Source organism: Rhamphochromis longiceps, linkage group LG8 (assembly GCF_057381845.1).
Source record: "Rhamphochromis longiceps isolate RC_006_pf linkage group LG8, R_longiceps_female_GT1.1, whole genome shotgun sequence".
Taxonomy (NCBI): Eukaryota; Metazoa; Chordata; class Actinopteri; order Cichliformes; family Cichlidae; genus Rhamphochromis; species Rhamphochromis longiceps.
This window is the reverse complement of record NC_140564.1, coordinates 34974666-34997999: the sequence shown is the minus strand read 5'-3', so window position 1 is coordinate 34997999 and position 23334 is coordinate 34974666. Positions and strand designations below refer to the sequence as shown.

At 49.8% G+C, this 23334-nt stretch overlaps 3 protein-coding genes across 5 annotated transcripts; 2 read left to right on the top strand and 1 right to left on the bottom strand.

Annotated features, from left to right (window-relative positions):
* The first annotated feature begins 69 nt into the window (after positions 1–69).
* Positions 70–8971, top strand: ptenb (phosphatase and tensin homolog B). Of its 2 annotated transcripts, XM_085417247.1 has the most exons (9): positions 73–769; positions 1936–2020; positions 2984–3028; positions 3472–3515; positions 3610–3848; positions 4252–4393; positions 4472–4638; positions 4982–5224; positions 5502–8971. In XM_085417247.1, the coding sequence occupies exons 1-9, from the start codon at positions 685–687 to the stop codon at positions 5685–5687; spliced, it is 1236 nt and encodes a 411-aa protein (XP_085273373.1). In that variant the 5' UTR covers positions 73–684; the 3' UTR covers positions 5688–8971. The 2 variants fall into 2 exon arrangements, with proteins under 2 accessions (XP_085273372.1, XP_085273373.1); XM_085417246.1 differs by having other exon boundaries at positions 70–769; positions 4252–4638.
* A 3628-nt stretch (positions 8972–12599) lies between these two features.
* rnls (renalase, FAD-dependent amine oxidase) lies at positions 12600–16415 on the bottom strand. Of its 2 annotated transcripts, none has more exons than XM_085417251.1 (7): positions 16185–16415; positions 14829–14951; positions 14601–14743; positions 14333–14491; positions 13198–13371; positions 12944–13119; positions 12600–12862 (listed from the first exon to the last, which is right to left on the bottom strand). In XM_085417251.1, exons 1-7 carry the CDS (start codon positions 16250–16252, stop codon positions 12707–12709), a joined length of 999 nt encoding a protein of 332 aa, XP_085273377.1. In that variant the 5' UTR covers positions 16253–16415; the 3' UTR covers positions 12600–12706. The 2 variants fall into 2 exon arrangements, with proteins under 2 accessions (XP_085273377.1, XP_085273375.1); XM_085417249.1 differs by having other exon boundaries at positions 14829–14934; positions 16185–16411.
* Positions 16416–16786: 371 nt separating this feature from the next.
* lipf (lipase F, gastric type) lies at positions 16787–23271 on the top strand. The gene is made up of 11 exons (XM_085417248.1): positions 16787–16919; positions 17440–17568; positions 19972–20083; positions 20351–20549; positions 20630–20739; positions 20825–20961; positions 21075–21221; positions 21354–21425; positions 22158–22226; positions 22323–22433; positions 22561–23271. The coding sequence occupies exons 1-11, from the start codon at positions 16827–16829 to the stop codon at positions 22678–22680; spliced, it is 1299 nt and encodes a 432-aa protein (XP_085273374.1). The 5' UTR covers positions 16787–16826; the 3' UTR covers positions 22681–23271.
* Positions 23272–23334: the final 63 nt, after the last annotated feature.

Below are 23334 nucleotides of genomic sequence, written 5' to 3'. Positions count from 1 at the left end.
TGCGGAAACGCTTAAGAAAAAAAAACAAGTCCTTTGAGGTAGGTCATTTATTTTGAAGGCGGGCGGATGTGGACGTCTCTCCTGCTGTAGACTTGACGCATGCGTAACTGTCGTCTAGTCGCTCTGCTCAAAGGCACCGAGGCGGAGAGGGTTTCTCTCCCCTCACCTGCATTCAGGCACGGCGGCTCTCCTGCGCTCATAGGCCGGGAACAGCTCTGCTGGATACGTCCGGAGGACCGGCTCCGCACCGGCCGTCCTTCCGCAGATGGTCTTTGTCTGCAGGCAGGGGATCTGGAAACCCGGGCCCGCTGCGGGAGCGGGGAGGAGGCCTCGGAGCTCCCCTGTTCTGATCCATAAAAGAGCAGCGACAGCCCGGATGCATCTCTACTAGCAGGTCGGCTAGCATCCATCCAGAGCGGGGCTCGGGAGGCAGCGAGCAGGCCGGATAAAGGGACCGATTCGTGCTGCTTCGGGTCGAGGTTTCTACTGGATTTTATTTGGGCTTTATTTTTCTGCGGGTTATTCTTTAAATCTGGAAATCGCGGGACTGGAGGCCGGCTAGCTGCGAGCTAGCTGCCCAGGATTACCAGGGTAACCAGACAGCTGAGGCTCCGCAGTAAAACAGACCGTCTCCCGGTGATCTCTGACCCGCTGACAGACCTCACCGGAGGCCGGGGCGCAGCGATGGCTGCCTTAATCAGAATCCGGGAGATTGTGAGCAGGAACAAAAGGCGGTACCAGGAGGACGGCTTCGACCTGGACCTGACCTGTATCCTTTACCTTTTTGTGTGTGTGTGTGTGTGTGTGTGTGTGTGTGTGTGTGTGTGTGTGTGTGTGTGTGTGTGTGTGTGATAGCGCCGTGCAGAAGCCTGTTCAGAAAAGCTGTGATTTAAGGAGGCGGCTCGGTGTGGGGCGTATTGCTGATGAGCAGCCGGACTCAAAAAATCGCACATTTAGAGGCGGGCTCGTGTCTGCTGGCTCGTGCCTGAAGGCTGTTCTCGGTCGGTCTTCATGGTCCAGATGTTCCGCTGGTTTTTTCTGCAGCGACCGTCTTCATGCTGTCCCCTTACACTGACACGTCTGCTAATTAGTCTTAATTTAGCAGATTTTTCAATGCAGTTCGGCGTGAGGTCTGTTGGAGCATCTCCAGGCTGCTCTGATGCATCTGCTGTAGGTCAGAATATCGATTATCGACCAACCTGTGTGTTATTGGTAAAATAACAAACCCAGCACTGAATTAATGAAATCTATCGATCACTACTGATGATTGATTATTCTGTTTGGTCATATTTAGTGGTGTTCGCTTCTCTCCTGTGTTAATAAAGTTTGATTCAGTGGACCTCCTGCAGGGCTGAAGGCACCAATCCACATGCAGCTGATTGAACAGGACTGATTGATCAGAAAGCAAATAGCCACTTATGGTGGAGGGACTGAGGATGATCAGCACAGTGAAAGTCCCGATCAGTTTGATTATTGATCAGAGTAGGGGTGCTTTGTGCCTTTACAGACGCCTGACGTTACATTTTATTCTCTTAGCTGTTTTTATGTCGTTGACCTCTTCAGGTTTCTGACAGTTGATTCATCGCTTTGGCAAACTTCCTGTCAGCTGACTCTGATACCTGACCTGTTACCACCTTCTGAGGTAAACTGATCGATTAGGGAAACTCGACTCGTTTCCGATGATGTGATGGTTTATTCATTTTTAAAGAGGAACTGTTGTGTTTTCGGTCGTATGCGCCGGCCACCTGCTGTTAGACCTTCTGTTTATGAGGGGCAGCCAAACCCAACCCAAAGGTTGTCTTAAAGGGGGAGGAGTCCAGGAGAGAGATCTGACTAATCATGTGATGGTATGAAGCTCTGTGATTGGATGTTTGAGTGCTAGTTTTTGGGGTCCAGCTGTGTTCAGACGTTTGGTCCTGAGCGGCGCTCCATCAGACATTTATCCAAACATCATCGCGATGGGTTTCCCCGCCGAGCGGCTGGAGGGCGTTTACAGGAACAACATCGACGACGTGGTTCGGTAAGATGACCTTTGACCTTCTCTGACCCATGTTTTTAGTGCTCAGCAGCGCCTCCTGTAAACATCGCTGTGAAATCTGATCCCGTACTGAAAAAATGCACAACCCAGTTTTTAAGGTTATTGGGTCACTTCCTGTTAACGGATTAATGATCGCTGCTGCTAGCGAAGGTGGAAATCTTAAAAATTGGATGGACACACAAACGAAAACCACCGAAAGTTTGAAACTGGAGATTTTCTTTGATCCACGCTCAGAAAGAACACAGACTCAGTGATTCCCATATGGAAAAGAAATAGTAAAAACTTATATGATTTACTCATGAACGTGGCCACTTTCTCGTTACTTTCATATATCGTTTTAGGAAGTATCCAAAACATACAAGTTTCATTATATAATTTTTCAAGGGATCTTATATTTGTTTTCACTCTTGTATGCTTTTCATACAAGTTTCACACAAGACAGATACAAACTTTATAAGATTTATATATATCTTTTCCATATGGGATATTGCTCCACTGAAAACTGATCTCCAGTGAGTCCAGAGCAGGAGCTCCTCAGTAGGCTTCCTGAACCTGGCAAATCAGAAGGAAGTTTGCTTTAAGGTGGGCCACAAAAATGTGAAGTGTACAAGTGAGCGAGCTTCAATCAGCTGAGCAATAATAGAAGATTATTTTATTGATTACAGACGTGCTCGAAATGTGACGTCAGCCTCGTTAAAGCCGCGTCGTGTTCAGACACCAGCAGGGGGCGCTGCGGAGACCACGTGTTGGTTTTTAAAGCTGGTTTGCTCGGCGTAGGATTTCTGGATGAAAGACTTTCACCTCAGCCTCACAGCAAACTCTGCAATAACACTGTAGTGTGATAACGCTGTAATAACACTCCACATGTCATCGTGGAGCTGCCGTGTGAGTAAAGTCGGTCTGTTTTAAAGCTTCTCTAACGGTTTGCCCCGCCTCTCCTCTCAGGTTTTTAGACTCGAAGCACAAGAATCACTATAAGATCTACAACCTGTGAGTACTCAGTCTGCTTTCCTCTGTGATGATGTCTTGAAATGAAAACTTCCTGTTCAGGTCATAAAGCTGAGTTTAGACCAGACTGTTAGGACCGGGGCCCTCAGGAGTCGAGCCTGACGGGCCTTCAGTTCTAAAGTTTTCATTCGCTCACTGATGTGGGAAATGTTCATGTGAGGAGCCCCGCCCACAGGCGTGCCGACTCAGCTCAGCAGGTCCAGGTGTACTGACAGCAGCGCAGGTTTAACAAACAGGATAATACTGTGACGTCAAGCACAGAGAAGTGGGTGAGGGGTTCATTTTAACGTACTCAGGTGAGCGTCTGTCAGGTGGACTCCGCCTCTCACCGCAGCTCCTTACGTCAGCGAGCTAAACATTCCTTCAGAGGTGCCGACAGCTGCCGGCGAGGCGGCCAGTCCTAACATCTGTGTGCCTTTCCACAGATGTGCGGAGCGACATTACGACTCATCAAAGTTCAACTGCCAAGGTGAGCCTGTCCTCTTGTGACCTCTGACCTTTGAGAGGCAGTGTGTTTGTCTGGTGTTGGGTAACGAGCCGTCGCTCTGCTCCTCCTCTCCCAGTCGCTCAGTACCCGTTCGAGGACCACAACCCGCCCCAGCTGGAGCTGATAAAGCCGTTCTGCGAGGACCTGGACAAGTGGCTGAGCGAGGACGAGCAGCACGTCGCCGCCATCCACTGCAAGGCGGGAAAGGGCCGCACCGGCGTGATGATCTGCGCCTACCTGCTGCACCGGGGCAAGTTCCAGGAAGCTCAGGAGGCCCTCGACTTCTACGGGGAGGTCCGCACCCACGACAAGAAGGTAACCTTTTTGTGTTCATGTGGAGCCTTTGCCTCGTGATACGAGGCGCCTTGAGCAGCTGTTGTGATGAATAAGGTTGTAACTGGGCGGTAAACCCTGAGCATGTTCTCCCCGTGTCTGCAGGGGTTCTCTCCGGGTACTCCCACAGTCCAAACACATGCAGCTAGTGGGGTTAGGTTACCTGGCGATTCTAAACGGTCCACAGGTGTGAGTGTGAGTGATTGTCTGTCTCTGTTAGCCCTGCCACAGCCTGGCGGCCCGTCCGGGTGTTCCCAGGGTGCCCCTGCAACCCTGACAGCGTGACAGAATGAATGGATGAATTCTAACTCTGCAGAGGCGGCTGATGAGGATGCTGAAAGACTCTGATATAACCTGACCTCACGATTGATCTGTTGATGTTCAGGGTGTGACCATCCCGAGCCAGCGGCGCTACGTTGTCTACTACAACTTCCTGCTGAAGAACCAGCTGCAGTACAAACCGGTGGCTCTGCTCTTCCACAAGATGCTGTTTGAAACCATCCCCATGTTCACCGGAGGCACCTGCAGTGAGTCTCGAGCAGTAAGTCTGCTGTCGCTTCGAGCGACTTCAGTTGAATTAACGGGTGTCCCTGTGCTCCCCGCAGACCCCCAGTTTGTCGTGTACCAGCTGAAGGTGAAGATCCACACCTCTAACCCCGGCCACACCCGCAGGGAAGACAAACTGATGCTGTTTGAGTTCCCGCAGCCACTTCCTGTCTGTGGAGACATCAAGGTGGAGTTCTTCCACAAGCAGAACAAGGTGCTGAAGAAGGTGAGGAGGTGATGGAGTCCTCTTTGTTGTCCTGAGTGGGGTTCACATGTGGCCTGGTGTAGTTTGTCTGGGCTCACCTCGAAGGGCCGTCTGTGGTCAGTGCTGAGTCTTGTGCAGACCCTGTGTCTGAGCAGGACTGAATATTTCCTCACAGTCAAAGGTCAAAGGTCAGCCTTGGTTATTCAGTGCCAAACTCAAACTAGTCTTTACTGTAGATGTTCAGCATCAGTTTTAGGAGCACAGGTTTTTCTCCGGGGACCAGAGGAGGTGGAACACGGACACGTGTCCACGATGGCAGAGCGCACGGCCGGCCTGGTTTCCTCACTGCTTTTTCTCATTGTAGGAGAAGATGTTCCATTTCTGGATCAACACCTTCTTCATCCCAGGTCCGGAGGAAGTCCCAGAGAGGATGGAGAACGGCAGCGCGGGGACACCCAGAGAGCTGTTTGACAGGACGCCGCAGACCCCGATGACGCCGGGAAGCGAAACCAACGACAGAGACTACCTGGTCCTCACGCTGACCAAGAACGACCTGGACAAGGCCAACAAGGACAAGGCCAACAGGAACTTCTCCCCGAACTTCAAGGTAAGCTGCTGAGCAGCGACGCCGCTGACGGCGATGGCGCTGAGTAAATATCCTGCTTGTTTTGTTCTTTAAGAAAAAGACTCGTTAAGTTGACGAGCCGCACAAACCCAGCTGTAATGACCAGGAAGATGATTTCTGCTGTGCTAGCGTGTAAACTCGTTAGAAGCACAGAGAGCGATGAGCGGCAGAGCGCCGCTGCCCGCCATCTGTAGTTTAAAAGCGTTAGCAGCAGGCAGGTGACCTCCAGACTGACGGTCTGCTTCTTCTTCTGCTTCAGGTGAAACTGTTCTTCACCAAGACGGTAGAAGAAGGAGCCAACTGTGACGCGAGCAGCACGTCCTCGATGACGCCAGACGCCAGCGACAACGAACCGGATCACTACCGCTACTCGGACACGACGGACTCGGACCCTGAGAACGAGGGGTTTGAAGACGAAGACCACAATCAGATCACAAAAGTCTGACACACACGCACTCTCTCTAATACGCAAACATACAGCTATATACGTGTATATATATCTCCAGTATGTATGTATGTATGTATACACTCGTGAACCCAGACGAAGACTAGCGGGCGGTTAGCTAACGGGGAGTATCGCTGGCGGACCGCAGCTGATCAGTGGGACTCTGATCAGAAAACTTTCGCCATCCCCACCCCCCAAACTTCTACACAGCTGGACAATCACATGACATGGATTTGTAAGCATGTGGGCGGGGCCAGGCGAGTGGACAGTGTGACGCAGGAAATCACAGTTTAAAGGAGTAAAACTTGAATCTAGACAAACGGAAAGACGAGTAGACTTCTTTAGTGACCACGCCGCGGCGTCTGTGGGACGAAGCCCCTCCCGACCAGCTTTGTTTCGTGCTGAGCGGTCTGGACTCTGTCTTCATCTCTGCTCTCTTCAGGCTTTCTCAGTGTTGACGCTTCTCTCTGTGTGCTGAAAACTCAAATTCAGGTCGAGCGTGGACCCACGTGGAGCTTTGAAGGCCAGTTCCTGTGCTTCACCTGAATCTGAGACGTGGATCACTGCGGGACAACCAAACTAATTTACCTGACTCAAAATGTGAAACCACGATGCTGATGATGGCAGACGGTCATGTGATGAACCTGGCAAAATATCAGCATTGGGTGAGGCGAATCTGTTCTTGTAAAAAGAGATGCTGATTTAAAAAGGTCGAACCCCCGGGTCACCGTGACCGCATTTATTTATTCTCCCAAATACTTCAAACACCTTCAACTGGAAACTCCTGATCCAGTTTGCAGCAGCCTGTTTAATCCAGTCTAAATTGGGTTGGGCTGTAGGTCTGAACTTTTCTCCCCGAGCCTTGTTTGGACCGGCCGGACGGGTCCCGTCGCTGATCTGGACCCAGTTTGGGACCAAGCACAAAGAGAAGCGACAACCTGCTGTTGAATGTCACAGTGAAGATGAGAAACGTTATTATTCACAATCCTCTGCAGCTCCGTCAATCATCTGCTGAAGGATGCTCTGAGTGCGTGAACACCTGCTTCACTGCTTCTCTGTCTGTCCTCAGTTTTGCACAGAAGGACTGTTCAGTCTTTCAATCAGCTCCTACACTTCAAAGAACCTTGTTTTTGTTGTACTCTGAAATATATCAATCATTAAGCTAAACGACAAATGAGCTACTGCACAGTATAACCATTCCTGCAGCGATCTGCTTTAAGCTACACACCTATATAGGCTAGCCCCCAGCACAGACTGAAGCAGAAATCTTTGACTCCAGAGCGCTGGCTTTCGCTGTGTCTGGCATGCACTTTATGAAGGACACTCGAGTGAATCTTGACGGCCTTGTAAATATTTCCAGGCGCGCTCCGTCTGTGCAGGAGATCTGATTCGGCTCGTGTTGCGCTGTAGTCCTCATGAAGCTGCCGTTTGTGAGCTTTGGCTTTCTGCAGCCGGAGTCCGCAGCGTGGCAGTGCCATCATTACAACGTCGTGGATTTCTTTTTAGTAAAACTACTCTAAGCTAAAGGTCTGCCAGGTCCATTTGGAGCATCTTTTGAATGGACACTGGGACCTCGTCGGGGTCATGAGGATTTTGGGATCACTGCCCAAAAAACAGGTGGAACGCTGTGCTGACCGAGCGGCGCCATCACGATGGTCAGCCTCTGTGTGTCTCTGGTTTCTGATCTTTCAGAATGGTAACGCTCTAGAATTATTACTCTGTCCATAGACTATTAATCGTTTTTACTCACTACTACTTCTTGGAGATGTTTAAGCACTTATATTCTTGCAAATTGTACCTTTAACACCAGGGACGATGGCTGGAGAGTCACGTTGGCATCACAGCAGGTTTGAGACTTGTTTCAAACTGACAGAATGAGTATTAGAGATGTTTCAGCTACTGGAGGTTTGGCTTTGCCATGCAACATATGTAAAGTTAAAGCGGGCTCTTGGACGACTGTTTTGACCATTAAGCTTCTTCTTGCACATCCACCGTTCTGCATAAAGATATTACATGTACAGTATAATAAGGCCTAATGCAGTGACCATAAACACCGTCTGACTTCAGCCAGTCACACCGTATAAAAGTCTGTCCGATGGTCCGGAGCATCTACAGGGTCATCTGCGTCCTGGTCGGGCACAGGTAGAAGTTTTAGTCCTGATGCCTGATTTCCGTCCTCACATTTGGTGCTAAAAGCTATCGTGGACCCTGCTATGACTGATAGTTCATCGTGGGTGTGGTATCTGGGTCTCTGTTGTTGAACCTGTGGGTCTTGGCAGGTCTGGTCACACAGGATGCACCATGAGGATCTAAAACACAAACTCCAAAGTTGTAGTGCCGATGCCTTCAGTAAAAAAACCTCCCATCTTGATCTCCAGATGTGTTTAACGTCAAAGAGCTGGTGACCTGTAATGAAGGCAGAGGCATCAGTAATGATGATTTCACTCATGTTCAGTTGCAATCAGGATAAATAAGATGCTGAACCTTGAGCTTGACCCCAAAAGGAGAAGATCTGAAGGTGTGTTTGACCCTCAGATCTTTGGGAGCTCGCCCGTTCTTGCCATCCAAGGTTGAACATGTTTGCAGAGCTCTTGGTGATGGTGATGATGATGCTGAAGCAACTGCCAACTGTTCCTTTGTGCTCTCTCTTATGACCGATCTAATGCCTCCTCATCAGTGCCAAGGGTTTTTAGGTTAGATTGACATTTAGCCAAACAAACGGCATCCTGTGTGAGCACGTCTAACGCCGTGGCCTGGTGCTACTGACAGCCAGTGCATGCAGCTTGTTGAGCGAGCCCAGGACTGGTCGTCCATCTGTGGTGCTCTCTACCAGCAGCGTGCGTATTCGTCCACTCCTGATCTCTAATGCCCAGCAGCTGTGTCGTCAGCGTGGCCATACAGCCACTGGGATTTTTACAGCAGCATTTCCTGTCTCGAGTCCTGTTAGGTGCTATCAGACCTGGCCTCACGTCCTGTCACTGACCCGTTCAGCAGTGACCAGGGTGTAGTGTAGACCTGTACCAGAGTCCAAGGTTTGACTCCATTCAGGTGGATTTGTTCTTAACACCCACAGTTTTACTGAAGCGCAGTCACTCGATGAGGTTTGGGGCAGGTCGTGGTCGAGTCCAGAACGATGGGTAGAAGCTGCGTTTTGACTCTTTGTGGTTCTCCAAATGATTTTCCAGCAGACCTCACCGCTTTACCCAAAGGGAAGCTTGCAGAGATCCAGAGATGGGTCCGAACGTGGAAGACTGAGTGCTGTAGTATTTCATGTTGGTAATATTCTCCACTGCTGAGCAGGTTCAGGTGTTTGAGGCCAGGCAGGTGCTGTCCACGTCTCTGACTGTTCAAGGTGCTCAGTGTCTTTTCATTGTTGGTTGTATACAAACCTCCGTTCAGCTCTTCTCCTCACCTGGAGTTTCATAGAAAGTGGTCACCTGTTAACAGAGCTGGGGTCAAACTCCTCCCCGATTCTGACATCATCAGGGATTCTGCGGCAACTCTGTGTGAAGGAACCTCGAATTTTGCCTTTTAATGCACCGCGCCTGCCTCTTTCCCACTGCTGTGGTGCTGAAACAGCGGCCCCACCAGAGAGCCTGCTGCTCCTGAAGTTAGGACCCGTGCCGTCAAACGCTACGGGAGGGCCTACCGCAAGAAATTCATCCAGTGATTGGCAGACTCTGGGTGGGGTGCTTTTCGCGCAGACATTAGCCCAACATCTGCTAACGATTCTCAGATCTGTGTGCTGGGTCTGGCACCAGTGGAAAAGCGGTCATTGTGACAAGCTCCGGTACTTCCTGCTTCCTCAGACGTCCTGTTTCTGTCCCCGACCACACAGTGCTTCAGCTCTGCTGTTTGCGTCTCTTCACCAAACCTGCCACGATGAAGCTCGGACGCCTTTGTGTTCCTAATTGTTGAGTTTGGGTCCGTTTGTAATTACAGTCTGTGTTCACACTCTGTTTGTTTTTCGCCGTAAGGTTAAGGTGTCACCGTTTCTCTGTGCAACAGTCTGTAGATAGATGCTCTATTGATCCCACAAGGGAACTGGGACCCATCAAGACATGTGGCATAGTCTGCTCGTGTTATCCTCACGGAGAACCTCGTTAGAATAACGGATTCTGCATTTCACAAACCAGCGTCAGTGTTTCAGCCTCCTTTCATTCAAGTAAATCGGATGGATGTCATATGACCACACCTTCAGTAGTTTCAGACGTTTCCTCTGAGTTGTGTACCCAAACCATGTCTGTTGGTCCAGTCAGAGAAAGAACAACAGAAACTCGTCCAGATCAGGCTGTTTAGCCATCTGTTCTGCTTTTGTCTTATTACTCTGCTTTCCTGATGAGCTGATGTCAGCTGTTCCCCAGATCTGAGTCCTGAACATAAAACAACACATCATTGGCGTAGAGTGTATCTCCTCTCGCTCCTGTTCAGTCTAAACATGGCCAAAGCTTCAAACGTTAACCTGCAGGCCAACTACAGAAACTAGAGCCCCGGGTGCTGCCCCTCAGCAGGCTTCCAGAAGACGGCGAGCGTGATTTCAGGCCAGGCTTTAGTGGACCAAGCTTTGACTGGTCAGTCCACCGGGTGTGGTGAAATACGTTTTAACTGAGGTTTAATAAATAAATAAATGTGGGCCCATGTCTTCCTGGCCTCCTGTTAACACTTGATGGCTGTTTCAACACATCCAGAATTATTTGCTGTCATTAACGGGCAGCTCCCTCTTTGCCTTTAAATCTATATTTCACAGATGTGTGGTGTCATCACTAAGCCCCACCTCCTGCTGTTGAGTAACTCGGTAACAAAATAAACACGAGCACCTTAAATCCGTTAAAGCTGACGACGTGTCTTGGCGCATTTGACCAGTGAAAACTAAAAGGAACGCGGGACGCTACGCAGCTGCTCAGCTTGTTTTCACGGCGACAAAAACAGCCATTAACGTTAGCTTAAACGAGGTCGCTAGCACAATGCTAACAATAACTTTCCTTCTGCTTTGCTGTTTAAGGACGGCCCCTTTTTGGGGCGGGGTTTGTGGTCTCGATCAGATGTGGTTTTGTACCCGACTCCGAGCCTCGTGTCACACGTCAGCTGCACACAGGTGTTCATTTTAGTTTCCAATCAACAAACAAAAAATGCCACCTGACTACAAACTATATCACCATGGCAACATGTTAATCTGACCCCCCCCTCTTTTATTCCTCCTCTCTTTGTTTTATAAAGAAATAAAAACACTGTAAAGGTGAATAAACTATTTATAAACAGCTGCTCATTGTTTGATTTTTGTTTGCTTGGTTTTAGAACTACGACTCCCATAATGCTTCAGGTGTCTGTCAGTACGAAAAAGAATTTCTCTTAAGGTCCATTTGCTCTGTTATCAAGTGCTCAGTGCGCTGCTTTAAGGGAAGAAAATGGCTTTGGGGCATTTTGTTGAATAAACTCTTGGTGAACTCATGTTTTAAATGGCCTGTATTTGTATAGCGCTTTACTTAGTCCCAAAGCACTTTATACTACACCCACACATTCACACACTGGTGATGGCAGCTACGTTGTAGCCACGGCCGCCCTGGGGCGACCTGACAGAGGCGAGGCTGCCGGGCCCTCTGACCACCACCGGTAGGTAACAGGTGAAGTGTCTTGCCCAAGGACACAACGACCGAGACTGTCGGAGCCGGGGCTCGAACTGCCAACTCTTGAGCCACGATCGATCAGTTCTAAAGCTGCGTTGGGTGTTTCAGGAGGCTGAGGCAGACGTGACTGACCGCACTGTTTAACTCGTCACCAGCCACAGCTGCCACACCCACAGCTGTGGTAGTGCTCTTTATTGTTCCTGAGTTTGACAATGTAATGTGATTACTTACAGACATTCAGCTGGATGTTCTGATTAACTCTGACTCGGCTCAGAGTTAAAAATAAGAATTCACTTTTTGTCCAGTAAATAATTAATGGGCTGATTCTGATACAGTGTTTCAACACGCCTCATTCATAGAAACGCCCACGGTTCACACTGATGGATGGAGGACACTGCAGACGGGAATCGAACCACCAACTCCCACCTTAGTAGACGACGCGCTGTGCCAGCCGTGAACAACCATCATCGTCTTCTTCTCTGACAAACTCGTTTATGCTCCGCTGCTGCACAGACTCGCGCACACAGGAGCGCCTCAGCTCAATCCTGCGTGTGCGCGCACGTGCACGATCGACCGGTGACTTGGCAGAAATGATAATGGCTCGCTTGCCCCACCGTGCAGTGCAGCAGGGAGCGGGGAGGAGAAATGAGGTCACACGCGCTCAGTGTGCCTCGTGGGCAGCGAGCCATCACTGATTCTGTCTCATCTGCTGCTATAAAAAGATCAAAGGAGGCGCAGAGCAGCGGAGACGCTCAGGCAGCAGCTCCACCAGCTGGACTGCACCCACCACGCCTCCACCTCAGACAACCGGCCGGTCACCTGACGCCTTAAGGTGTGGCAGATTTCACATCAGACACTTCAACCCTCATTCCACGGAGGGTGCAAGCTTCCACCCACGCTCAGCTCCACCCACACTCGCTTTGTTTTGACCCAAACAGCTCAGCTCATAAAACAGCTTCAGCTGTCAGTCACCTCCACACCACACGGCCAAAACCCACAGAAGGTCTGAGGCGTTCAAAGACCTGCACAAACCGGAGGTGGGCCCAAACACACCCGCCCTCCTCGACTCGTTCTGACCCAACAGGAGACTAAATATCAACAGCGTTTCCATGAGCGTATCTCAGTGCTGCTTTTAAACACCTGCCACTGATAAACTGGTCCAATCCCAGTTACAGGACAGGGGTAACTGGGAGTTCTCCAAGGCTCCATCCGGGGGCACCTGTTATTTCCCAGTGGAGGTCAGTGATTAACGAGTGTAATGTAAGAAAAAAGAATTTGAAGCTGAAAATGGTTTTAACAAACTTTTTACTAACGTTAGTGAACGCAGCACAAGCTCACATCTGCAGTTCATTGATCGACAAAAGAAACATTGTGATTGATCAGTTTAATGATTGATCAGGCAAATTTGGCCTTCAGCACTCTGAGCATGCTCAGTGCGGACTCCACGCAGCCATCAAAGTTGGAGTGGGTGAATGCGTCGCCGCCGCAGACAAGCAGCGGCTCGTCCAGGATGGTCATGTGACCCGGACAGTCAGGCACTGAGGTCTGGACCTGCAAGAGAGAGGGGGAGGGGCCATGAGTCAATCGCCGCATTGGGGGAGGAGTTCAGGTTACAACAAACAGATGACTCACCTGTGAGTACCGCCACTTCTGACACTTGATGCTGATTGGTTGAGGCAGGCCAGGAAGCAGCCTGTGCAGCTCCCGCAAGATGACTGGCTGGACATCCTCCTTGTCTCGCTCCAGGTGTTCCAGGCCAAACGGGACGCCGGTATGTACGACGAGGGAGGGGCCGCGGCCCAGAGCGTCTGAGCAGGTGGACAAAAGCAGTGAGCGAGATACAGGTGAGAGGAACATACAGGGGAGCAGACAGACGACGGACACACCTGCGCCGCGCTTCTTGGAGTCCACAGCGACGTAGCGGATGCAGCTGCTGTTCGTGACGTACTTCGCGCCCCAGGGAACTTTCACGACGGCGTCGGGGGAGAAGAAGAGTGCGAGGGCGAAGCGGGACGAGTAGACAACGCCCTCCAGCTGCTGCCTCTGCTGGACAGACAGCACTGACAGACAAGGAGACATGGGCCAATCAGCAGGAAGCCCCACCCCCGAATCACCACAGAAGAACTCACCTGTGTGTGTGTGTGTGTGTGTGCGTGCGTGCGTGCGTGTGTGTGTGTGTGTGTGTGTGCGTGTGTGTGTGCGTCACTCCAGACAAACATGAAAAGTCTGCTGCTGTTTCATTCTTGGCTTAGAGCTCAGAGACAGAAACAGGCGCCTGCCTCTCTCTCTCACTCACACACACACACACACACACACACACACACACACACACACACACACAGGTTATTATTAGATGTATGTGTGTGTCAGCGCAGAGGAAATGGGCGCTGTCTGCTCTCAGCCAATCAGAGAAGCTGAAGGTGACATCACCATCTAGAAAGCCACATGTGGAGCTGCTGCTGTTCTGCAGCAAGTGCGCGCACACACATGCTTGTATTTCTGTCTTTGTGAGGACAGTAGTCACTACCAAGGACCACACACACACACACCCACACACAGCGGTGTAGTGTTGTGAAGAATCTATCAGCCAATCAGAGCTCTGGAAAATTACTTAACATCAGAGTGTGCTGATCGTGTATGTGTGTGTGTGTAAACTGTGGGAGCAGGAAGCAGTCAGCACCTCTTCAAAATAAGAGTCCAGTGTTTGCGCTGCTCTGAGGTCAGCGGCTGGACTGGAAGGATCGTCCCGTCTGCCCAGGTCGACCTTTGTGATCAGAACCTCAGAGTTATTGATCACAGCGATGAACATGGGTCGTGTCTAACAGCTGGATCTTCTCCCTGCAGCTGTTGCTGCCCCCGTGTGGCGGAATGGTGTTACTGACTGAGACGCCACACCTCAGATCTCACATTCGTGTCAGTGTCGATGAAGTCTGAGACCCGTGTTTCACAAGACGTCATTTTTTTACCTCATAAAACATACACCGAGTGTGTGTGTTTCCTTGTGTGTTCTGGCCGTCTTACATTGTCCCAGGTCTCCCTGCAGCTGCAGGATCTGAGGGACCGGCATCGTCAGGACGACGGCGTCAAACGTCTCACTGGCTCCTGCCTTCCTCTCGACCTCCCACGATGCACCACGGCGATACAGGCCGGTCACGTGATGCTCAAGGAACAAATCGGCTCCTGACACACAGACGAAGACTCAATAAAGTTTAATTCCAACTGAATCAGAGTCAGCCTGTGCGTTTCAGGTGAATCTGATTGGACAGTTGACCAACAGGTGGACGTTTACCTGACTGTGACAGGAAGTGCTTGACGATGCTGCTCGTGCCCAGTGGCGTCACGTAGTTCTCGGTGCCCTCGTGGTCCTTCAGACCTTCGATGGGACAGTCGAGGGGCTGCAGGAGGCCCACAGAGAGGAGCTCCGAGTAAAACCTGCACACGCACACGCACGGTCAGCCTGCCTGAAGCCCCAGCTACAGAGGCGTACTGGCCCTTTAAGGCAACAGGTGTGCGTTACCTGTGGTGGGTGCGAGCGTAGGCGGGCGTGGCTGAGATGTACTGCGCTCCCAGATCAGCCGATTGAGACGAGGCGTCGGGAGCGTGGCTGGTGGACATCCTGCCGCCTGCACACAGACTCCCACTGTTCCACACATTTTACTCTCTCAAACCAACCAACCACTTTATTAACTGCTCGTTAACACAAATGACTAATCAGCCAATCACGTGGTAGCAGCTCAGTGCACGCAGACAAAGCTTTTATTGAACATAAAAAAGTGTAGGTGTAACTATCTGCAATATTAAAGATGAATATATAAAGAACAAAAATACGCAAAACAGAAGGAGAAAGAAAAGGAAATGAATTCATAGGCTGATCCATTCTGAACATTATCCCGTCACACCTGTGTTCTATAGTGGCTGCAGACAGCTTTACTCACCTGTGACTCTGGAGCTCTGAGAAAGTGTTTACGGTTTGTAAAGCAGTTGGAATTTAGTGTTTTTTAAAGTAAAGCGGGGTCATCAGCCAGTGTGTTTATTATTCAGGGATACCCCGTGACATGAATCCCGTCTGTAGGCGAATATGATGGCAGACAGTTCACGACTGAAGCTGAGCATCAGGAAACGTCTCCAAACCAAAGTCAGTCGCAGGTGGGTTTATGATGTTCAACACAATCAAATTACACAAAACCTGATTATGGGGGACAGCCCTCTTTTTAATCTGGCAGCTGGAATTTCATCATCTGTTCAAACTGAGCCTCAGGATGATGAAGATGATGTACAGGAAGAATCACAGGGGGTCTGACCTGGCACCAGTGTACCTAATGAAATGTCAGGTGAGTGTAAACAGATGCTGGTGGAAGCTCCTGTCTCTGTTACAGGTGAGGGTGTCTGTGGGAATGACAGCTACCTGTTCACCAGAACCTCTCGCCATAAGAACAGTTTCTTCCCCTCTGCTGTTGGACTCATGAACATAACCATATGACTGTTCCCACCACTAACACATGACCCTACGCTGTGTTCACATGTTTGCACTGATCACCACCTGCACTCATGTATATATTTATCTACTTAGCACTTTTAATTCTTATTTTTATGTCTATTTAAGCGTTATATGACGGTATGTTTGCACTAAGTACCGCAGCAATTTCCTAATGTTGTAAACCTGCTCAACATTTGGCAATAAAACCTTTCTGATTCTGCTATATACACTGACGTCATTCGCCCTCAGCAGGTGATCACAGCCGAGCCGAGTTACAGAGGAGGCTCCTCTGGTACACAAACGCGTCACTAGTGTTCTGCGGCGTGTCCGTGTTCCCATCACGGCACCGGAAACGGAAACTGTGCAGTTTTATGAACGGACTTCTGTCTGTCTCACCTGCGCCCCTCGCTTTGTCCCACACCACAATCCGAACCGTGCTCTGCAGCTCTCTCCTCAGCAGACATGCGCACAAGCTGCCCGTCAGGCCCGCACCCACGATCAGAACCCGGGACATGTTAGCGCGGGAACCGAGCCAGGCTAAACCTGCAGAGACCGGGTCCGAACGAGTTACGAAACCGACACACAGAAGGACGAACAAAAACTTTCCCGGGGTCAAACGGAAACAACTGCTGCACATCCGGATAGAATTTCAAAATAATCACAGAAAACGTTTAAAGCGTTTCTGCATCTACGTGACATAAAATACGACAAACGGTGTATTAAAGGTTCACATGAAATAAAATCCTTACAGTCCATAACACTGTTCATGGTTTAATTAAAATAATACATGTAATACATAGTTACCACATATTAAAACTCTTTAACGCTGAAGAAAAATGTATTTTAATATGACTGAAAACAACATTATCATTATTGTGATTTAAAATGTAGAGTAAAATATAAATGAATTAATATATGGAATTTTAAACAGCCCAGCTTCAAACAACACAGGTTACTATTTCCGGTCTGATCGTCGGAGCCCAAACGGTTAACACCTGAGTCCTGTTTCTGGCCAGCAAATCACAGAGAGCCTCTCTCATGACGTCACGGGGGCAGATAAAAGGGAAAAGCAGAAGAAGGCGCAGTCCGCTGATGATCGGACGCCTCAGAGAGAGATCGGCGCGAGGACAGGTGAGTGTAACCGCTTCTTAGCGTCGTTACCTGATTATTAGAACAACCGTCAGGACCGAGAGGTTTATGGGGACCAGAAAGTGAGTTCCGGTGTTTAAACTGCTGTAAATGCCAAACTGATCGCTAACATTACGTCATGATTTTGGCTGCAGCTGCTCCATTCTGCACCTGCGTAACGACCTAGTAGAAAAGCGCTGTATAAGAAGCAGTCGTATGACGTCATTCTGAGCCAGCGGTCCAGTCAGAAAATGCCGTTTATGCAGGCAGCAGCTCAGACTCTCTGATCACATGCTTCTGTGATTATTGATTATCACAGATCAGCACACAGTCATCAGACTGAATCTGACCACGTGATCCTCACAGCAGAGTCTTCTTCTTCTTCCTTTTCAAATCAAACAGGACTCAGTTTTATTTGAACCAAAGAAGAAGGAAAAATTCTTTCTTTTCAGTGACCCACGAACGCACCATCCTGACACTGTGTGTGTGTGTGTGTGTGTGTGTGTGTGTGTGTGTGTGTCAGACCATGCTGTGTGTGTTGGTGTGTGTGTTGTTTCTCTCTGCTCTCGTCCACAGCGGGCCAGCCGTCAGCAGAGCGTGGCGCTCCGATGACCTGCAGCAGGAGCTGGACCCTGAAGTGGACATGAACATTGTGAGTTTCCATCACCTTTGGAACATTTGGTCGTGTCCAAATTCATGGGCTGCATCCTCCTGAGGCCGCGTCTGTAGGCTGATTACGTCACAGCGACGCGCTGTGTAAATCGGTTTGGCTGAGAATAAAGTCACAGTTTTGACACAGCTGAATAAACATCAAACAGAAAACTATTTAAACAGAAGGTGAGACGGTCGAAGATTTACGCCAGTGTCCTGTTATATTTTAGATAGCAAGGAGCAGACGGCCGAGTTTATTAAACTCCACCGAGACAGCGGTGACGCTAAGCAGAAGGCTAGACCGTCCTATTTCACAGCTGCTCACTTCCGGCCTACCCGACCTTCTGAGGACCCGGCCCACGTAGACCGCGAAGGCCGGGTCCTCAGGAGGATGCCGCCTATAAATTTGGACATGTCTTTTGAGTGAACCTCTGACACAGGAAGCTCTAAACCTGCAGTTCCTCCAGCGTGCACCGAGGCTCCAGTAGTCAGTCTCATAGACTCCCATGTTAAAACTTTACTTCCTGTCTGTGACGTCCGTGCTGGGCGGAAGCATTTCAGTCGCCATGCTGCGATGTGTTCGGGTTCTCTGCTCCTGCTCGCTGCTGTTTGTCTCAGAAACTTCATTGAAACAGTGTAATTGTTAGAGCAGCGTGCACTCTGACCTCACTCTGACCTTGTCGTTACAAACCATGTTTAATATGAACGCCAACAACAGGAACGGGAGCTTCATGGCAGGAAGTGAGGAAAGGGTCTGCGGGTGTTTCCAGGATGTCACTGTCATCTCTCTGTCCTTTCACAATAAGAGCCCTGACTCTTCGCACAGTGGCCTCAGTTGATGGACTCTGAACGATGAGCTCAGACTGTTTGTTCACTGCAGTCGCTGAACTCTGACCGTCTGACTCATCAGGCTGTAGGAAGACATCAGCTGTAACTGTTGACCCGTGACCCTAGGTTACCATAGCGATATGGATATGAAAATCTCCTCGTGATGTCCTGACAGAAATGAGTCGGTGTGAGCGCCGTCTCAGATTCATGTCAGAGTCAGTTTGTAATGCTGACTTTGATAAACGCTCGCAGCATTTCTGTGTAGCTTGGACACTCGGGACCTGGCGTCATCACGTTGTCATACAGGTGAGCTGTTTGTACTGAAGCCTGCCTTCACCTGAGCTGTCAGACACACCTGTAACTCTGGAAAGAATCAGAGAGATGCAGCTGATGGAGCTGAGAGCAGCGTGGAGGACCTGACGAAAACTCCCTGACCTTTGATTGGTTAAAGGTGAATGAGCTGGTCTCTGTGCTGCAACAGAAACACGCCTTCATCAGGTAACCTGTAACTTTGCACCTGCAAACCGCCACGCTGGTCTGCAGTAAGTGGAACGTAACCAACCAATCACTGATAATCACTGCGACTGTGCATTGATTGGTCAGTCACATGACTGCAGCTCTTGCATTTTAGACAAAGTAAACTTTGCCGGTCACGGGCATTGAGATTGCACAGGGTCTTTTATTTTGAAATTTCACAGGGCTCTCAGCTGTTTCTGACTTTAATTTCACATTCAGCGGATACACTGCAGCGTCATCACATCGTTTAAAAGAAGCAGCGTCCTGCGGTGCACTTGTCAGAATCAGAATCAGAAACTTTATTGTCATTGTCATGAGAACAACGAAATTAAGAATGGTCCCCGATCATTGCATCATCCCTAGCAATATCAAAATATAAATAAAACAATAAAATTCAATAAATAAAATAGATAGAATACTTAAAATACTAATAAGATATAACAGTAAAACATTCACATACATTCCCACACACATGCTTCAGACCGTGCATAGTTTAACACAAGAGTGGCGTGATGGACATTTTTTTGTAGTATTCAGATGTGTTATTGCAGTTGGATAACAGCTGTGTTTGAGTCTATTAGTCCTTGCTCTGATTGCCCTGTACCGTCTGCCTGAGGGCAACAGTTCGAACAGGGAGTGGCCAGGATGTGAGGTGTCTTTTATGATGTTTTGGGCCTTTTTAAAACAGTGGGCGTTGTGTAGAACTTCCAGTGTGTTAACGGTCAAATAACCTGAGAAACGAGGCGAGCGCCAGTGATCTGAGAGACAGGCGACGGCTGGTATCCAAGGAGACGGCTGATATCCAGTGAACATCTCGGCTCACGTTACTAAGCCCCGCCTCCCCACACAGGGAGGAGAAGTTTTTCAGAGACCGCACTTGGACCCAGGTCCCAGTTGCGGGTCTTTGATTCCCACATCATGGTCTTGCAGGCACAGCGTCAGGTCATGTGATATGTCGTGTTTATTTCGATTTTTCTTGTCTCTGCTCTGTAGTTTTACACACTGACCTCACTGTTTGAAACGTCCACATTAACGTGTGCGTGTGTGTGTGTGTGTTCAGACAGAGATCATCCGGAGGTGGGGTTACCCAGCAGAGGAGCACCAGGTGCTGACGGAGGACGGGTACATCCTGGGCGTGAACAGGATCCCGCGGGGACTGAAACCCTCCAAAGGTCAGGCGGAGGCTCTTCCTTCTCTGTGAGCACATTTGGTTACGGTGCAAACAGGAAGTTTTGCCATGTCATCGAGCTTCACTTCCTTTTTACAGCAGTCCTGATGAACTTTGTCCTGAAGTGATTCACGTGATCTTTCGCCTACATTCACTTGACCTTCCTCTTCTCCCTTTAACGTCACGCTGGGTCTGAATCCAGATGTGGCTCTGTAGAAACCTGGCGTCTGTTCCTGGCAGGTTTGATTTGACGGTTTGTGGTGTCCTGCAGGTGTGAGGCCGGCGGTCTTCCTCCAGCACGGTCTCCTGGCTGCAGGCAGTAACTGGATCACCAACCCACCGACCTCCAGCCTGGGCTACGTGCTGGCGGACGCGGGCTACGACGTGTGGATAGGAAACAGCCGCGGAAACACGTGGTCCAGGAAACACCGCACGCTGAGCCCGTACGAGGACGAGTTCTGGAGGTTCAGGTACCCGCCCCGCTGTCCTTTCACCTGCGCAGGTGTCAGCGAGCATTAACATGACAGAGCTCTGGTGTTTGTCTGTGCAGCCACGATGAGCTGGCTCTGAAGGATCTTCCAGCTGTGGTCGACCACATCCTGAAGGTGACTGGCCAGGAGCAGATCTTCTACATTGGACACTCTCAGGGAACCACCATAGGTGCTTTTACTTTGAACTGCGGAGGTCCTGATTTCTGTCCCCAACAGGCTTCCGTACATGGAATTAATCTTCTCTTCGTTTCCAGCATTCATGGCGTTCTCCACGCTGCCAAAGCTCGCCAGCAAGATCAGGCTGTTCTTCGGATTGGCTCCTGTGGCCACTGTCGCCTTCACGGGCAGCCCCATGGCCAAACTGTCCTTCCTGCCCGACGCTGTCATCTGGGTACGAACCAGTCACGTGACCACCAGCTAGTCGTGTTCTCGTCGTTTGTCTGATCGCCGTCACATTTACAGAGTCAATAAGCTTTGTCTTGTTGTTTCTTGTTGGCTCCACAGGACCTGTTTGGGAGGCGGGACTTCCTGCCCCAGAGCGCGATGATTAAATGGTTGGCCGAACACGTGTGTGCGAAGCATCTTCTCAGCGAACTGTGCGGGAACATCTTCTTCGTCCTCTGCGGCTTCGATGAGAAAAACCTCAACATGGTTTGTGTCTCGCTGGGAAGCAGGTGGTGACCGAACGGGCACACCTGGACGTTAATCAGAAACATCTGAAGTTTTCTGAAGATAATTAGAGTCAGAGCTGTTTGTGATGAAGGCCACATGGCTGTGTTTCAGACTCGGACTCCGGTCTACACCACTCACTGCCCGGCTGGGACCTCAGTCCAGAACATGATCCACTGGTCCCAGGTAACACACACACTCATACCTGCCTGTGAGTACATGTGGGGACCTTGATGTTGCTCTGCAAATACAGCCCACAGTGTGTGTCCACAGTGTGTGTCCACAGTGTGTGTCCACAGTGTGTGTCCACATGCCACCTCTTGGTTTGTGTTTAATGTTTTTGGTTCAGTAAACGAGAGCTCATTTGAATATTTCATTTTGTTCTTTGAGAAATGCTCACACGGATTATTATTCATTGCTTTTAATATTGATTGGCTGAACCTGGGTCACATGACCCTGTTTTATATTTAGTACACTATTATTGGTACTTCTGCAGCACAGTGGTTAACACTGTTGCCGCACAGCAAGAACGTCCTGAGTTCAATTCCACCTTCAGGCCGGGGTCTTTCTGTGTGGAGTTTGCGTGTTCTCCCCGTGTTTGCGTGTTCTCCCCGTGTACTCTGGCTTCCTCCCACAGTCCAAAGACACGCAGTTAGTGGGGATAGGTTAACTGATGAATCCAAATTGCCCATAGGAGTGAATGTGAGAGCGATTGTGTGTTGGCCCTGCGACAGACTGGCGACCTGTCCAGGGTGGACCCCGCCTCTCGCCCTATGACAGCTGGGATAGGCTCCAGCGACCCTGAAAAGGATAAGTGGAAGCGAATGGATGGATTATTGGTACTAATTTTTGTAGCTTTCATTCTGCTCTGGTGTGCCTGTACATGGGGCAGGTGTTAATAAAGTTTCCTGTATTCAGGCCGTCCACACAGGAAGACTGGTGGCGTTTGACTTCGGAGCAGCAGGAAACATGAAACACTACAACCAGGTGAGTCCACAGCACAGCAGGGACTCCTACAGACTCTGAAATGTCACCTGGTCCCTCGCTTACGGTCTCCGTGTCCTCCTTGTGTCCCCTCTGCAGTCCACTCCCCCCGAGTACCGTGTCCAGGACATGAAGGTTCCCACCGCTCTGTTTTCAGGGGGACAGGATACGCTGGCGGACCCAAAAGATGTGGCAGTCCTCCTCACTCAGGTGAGCATTACCTACGAGATTTATTCACATTAGGCGATGATGGAGTACGGCGGGGGCGTGTCCTCGAATCTGATCATTAATGAAACAGGTGGAGGGGCCAGCCCGGTTAACAGCTGTGTGTCTGCAGGTCCCTAACCTGGTGTACCATCAGCACATTGAGCACTGGGAACATCTGGATTTCATCTGGGGGCTGGATGCTCCGGAGCAGATGTTTCCTGCTGTGCTGAAGCTGCTGCAGGAGTACTGATAGAGGGCGAGAGCAGCGGACGCCGCCTGCTGCAGCGTGGTTTATGGTTTTATGGAGACTGAGTTTTGACACTTCTTCCTGCAGCAGGATGTTTCTGTCCCGCCCTCCCTGCCTGGACCTGTCATATCACCTGCAGCTTTAAAGGCGATCGAAGCACGCTGCTGCATGTTTAAATGAACAGTCACTCTGAAGCGTTTTCATGGACCGCGTTCTCCTGCAGTTTGACTCACTTCTGCCGGGAACCAATGAGAGAGCAGCGTTGTCACGCTTCAGGTAACTATTTGTGTCACAATCTAACATTCAGCGTGTGAACAGGTCGCACGGCCAGCCCCGGGGTGCTCTGCTCAGAAGCAGCACGTCGGGTTGAATGTGTAGGACCAGAGCTGTGTGTTGGTCAGTGCAGCTTCTTTTTGCTACTTCCTGTTTTTAGCATGGAGACACTCGTCCTGAGGACAAACTGTGAAAATGTGGATGTGAGAATAAGAAGTGAATCTGCAGTTTCAGTCACCTGTGTGCGTTTTTTAACTTGCTGTGTAACCATTTTTACTCATTATGATGGTGTTTCCTAAATAAAACCATTTTACGACCACAGCTTGTTTTCATTCCTCCTTTTTTGTCTGACAGCTCTTAATTTGAAAGTTTTAGTAGTCGTGA

Coding starts and splice junctions, on each gene's coding strand:
- ptenb (XM_085417246.1), top strand. CDS start 685: ATGGCTGCCTTAATCAGAATCCGGGAGATTGTGAGCAGGAACAAAAGG. Junction 2,021..2,983: donor AACATCGACGACGTGGTTCG/GTAAGATGACCT, acceptor CTCTCCTCTCAG/GTTTTTAGACTCGAAGCACA. Junction 5,225..5,501: donor ACTTCTCCCCGAACTTCAAG/GTAAGCTGCTGA, acceptor CTTCTGCTTCAG/GTGAAACTGTTCTTCACCAA.
- rnls (XM_085417249.1), bottom strand. CDS start 16,302: ATGTCCCGGGTTCTGATCGTGGGTGCGGGCCTGACGGGCAGCTTGTGC. Junction 14,935..16,184: donor GGACAAAGCGAGGGGCGCAG/GTGAGACAGACA, acceptor GTCTGTGTGCAG/GCGGCAGGATGTCCACCAGC. Junction 14,492..14,600: donor GCACTTCCTGTCACAGTCAG/GTAAACGTCCAC, acceptor TCTGTGTGTCAG/GAGCCGATTTGTTCCTTGAG.
- lipf (XM_085417248.1), top strand. CDS start 16,827: ATGACGTCACGGGGGCAGATAAAAGGGAAAAGCAGAAGAAGGCGCAGT. Junction 20,550..20,629: donor GACGAGTTCTGGAGGTTCAG/GTACCCGCCCCG, acceptor TTGTCTGTGCAG/CCACGATGAGCTGGCTCTGA. Junction 21,222..21,353: donor ATGAGAAAAACCTCAACATG/GTTTGTGTCTCG, acceptor GCTGTGTTTCAG/ACTCGGACTCCGGTCTACAC.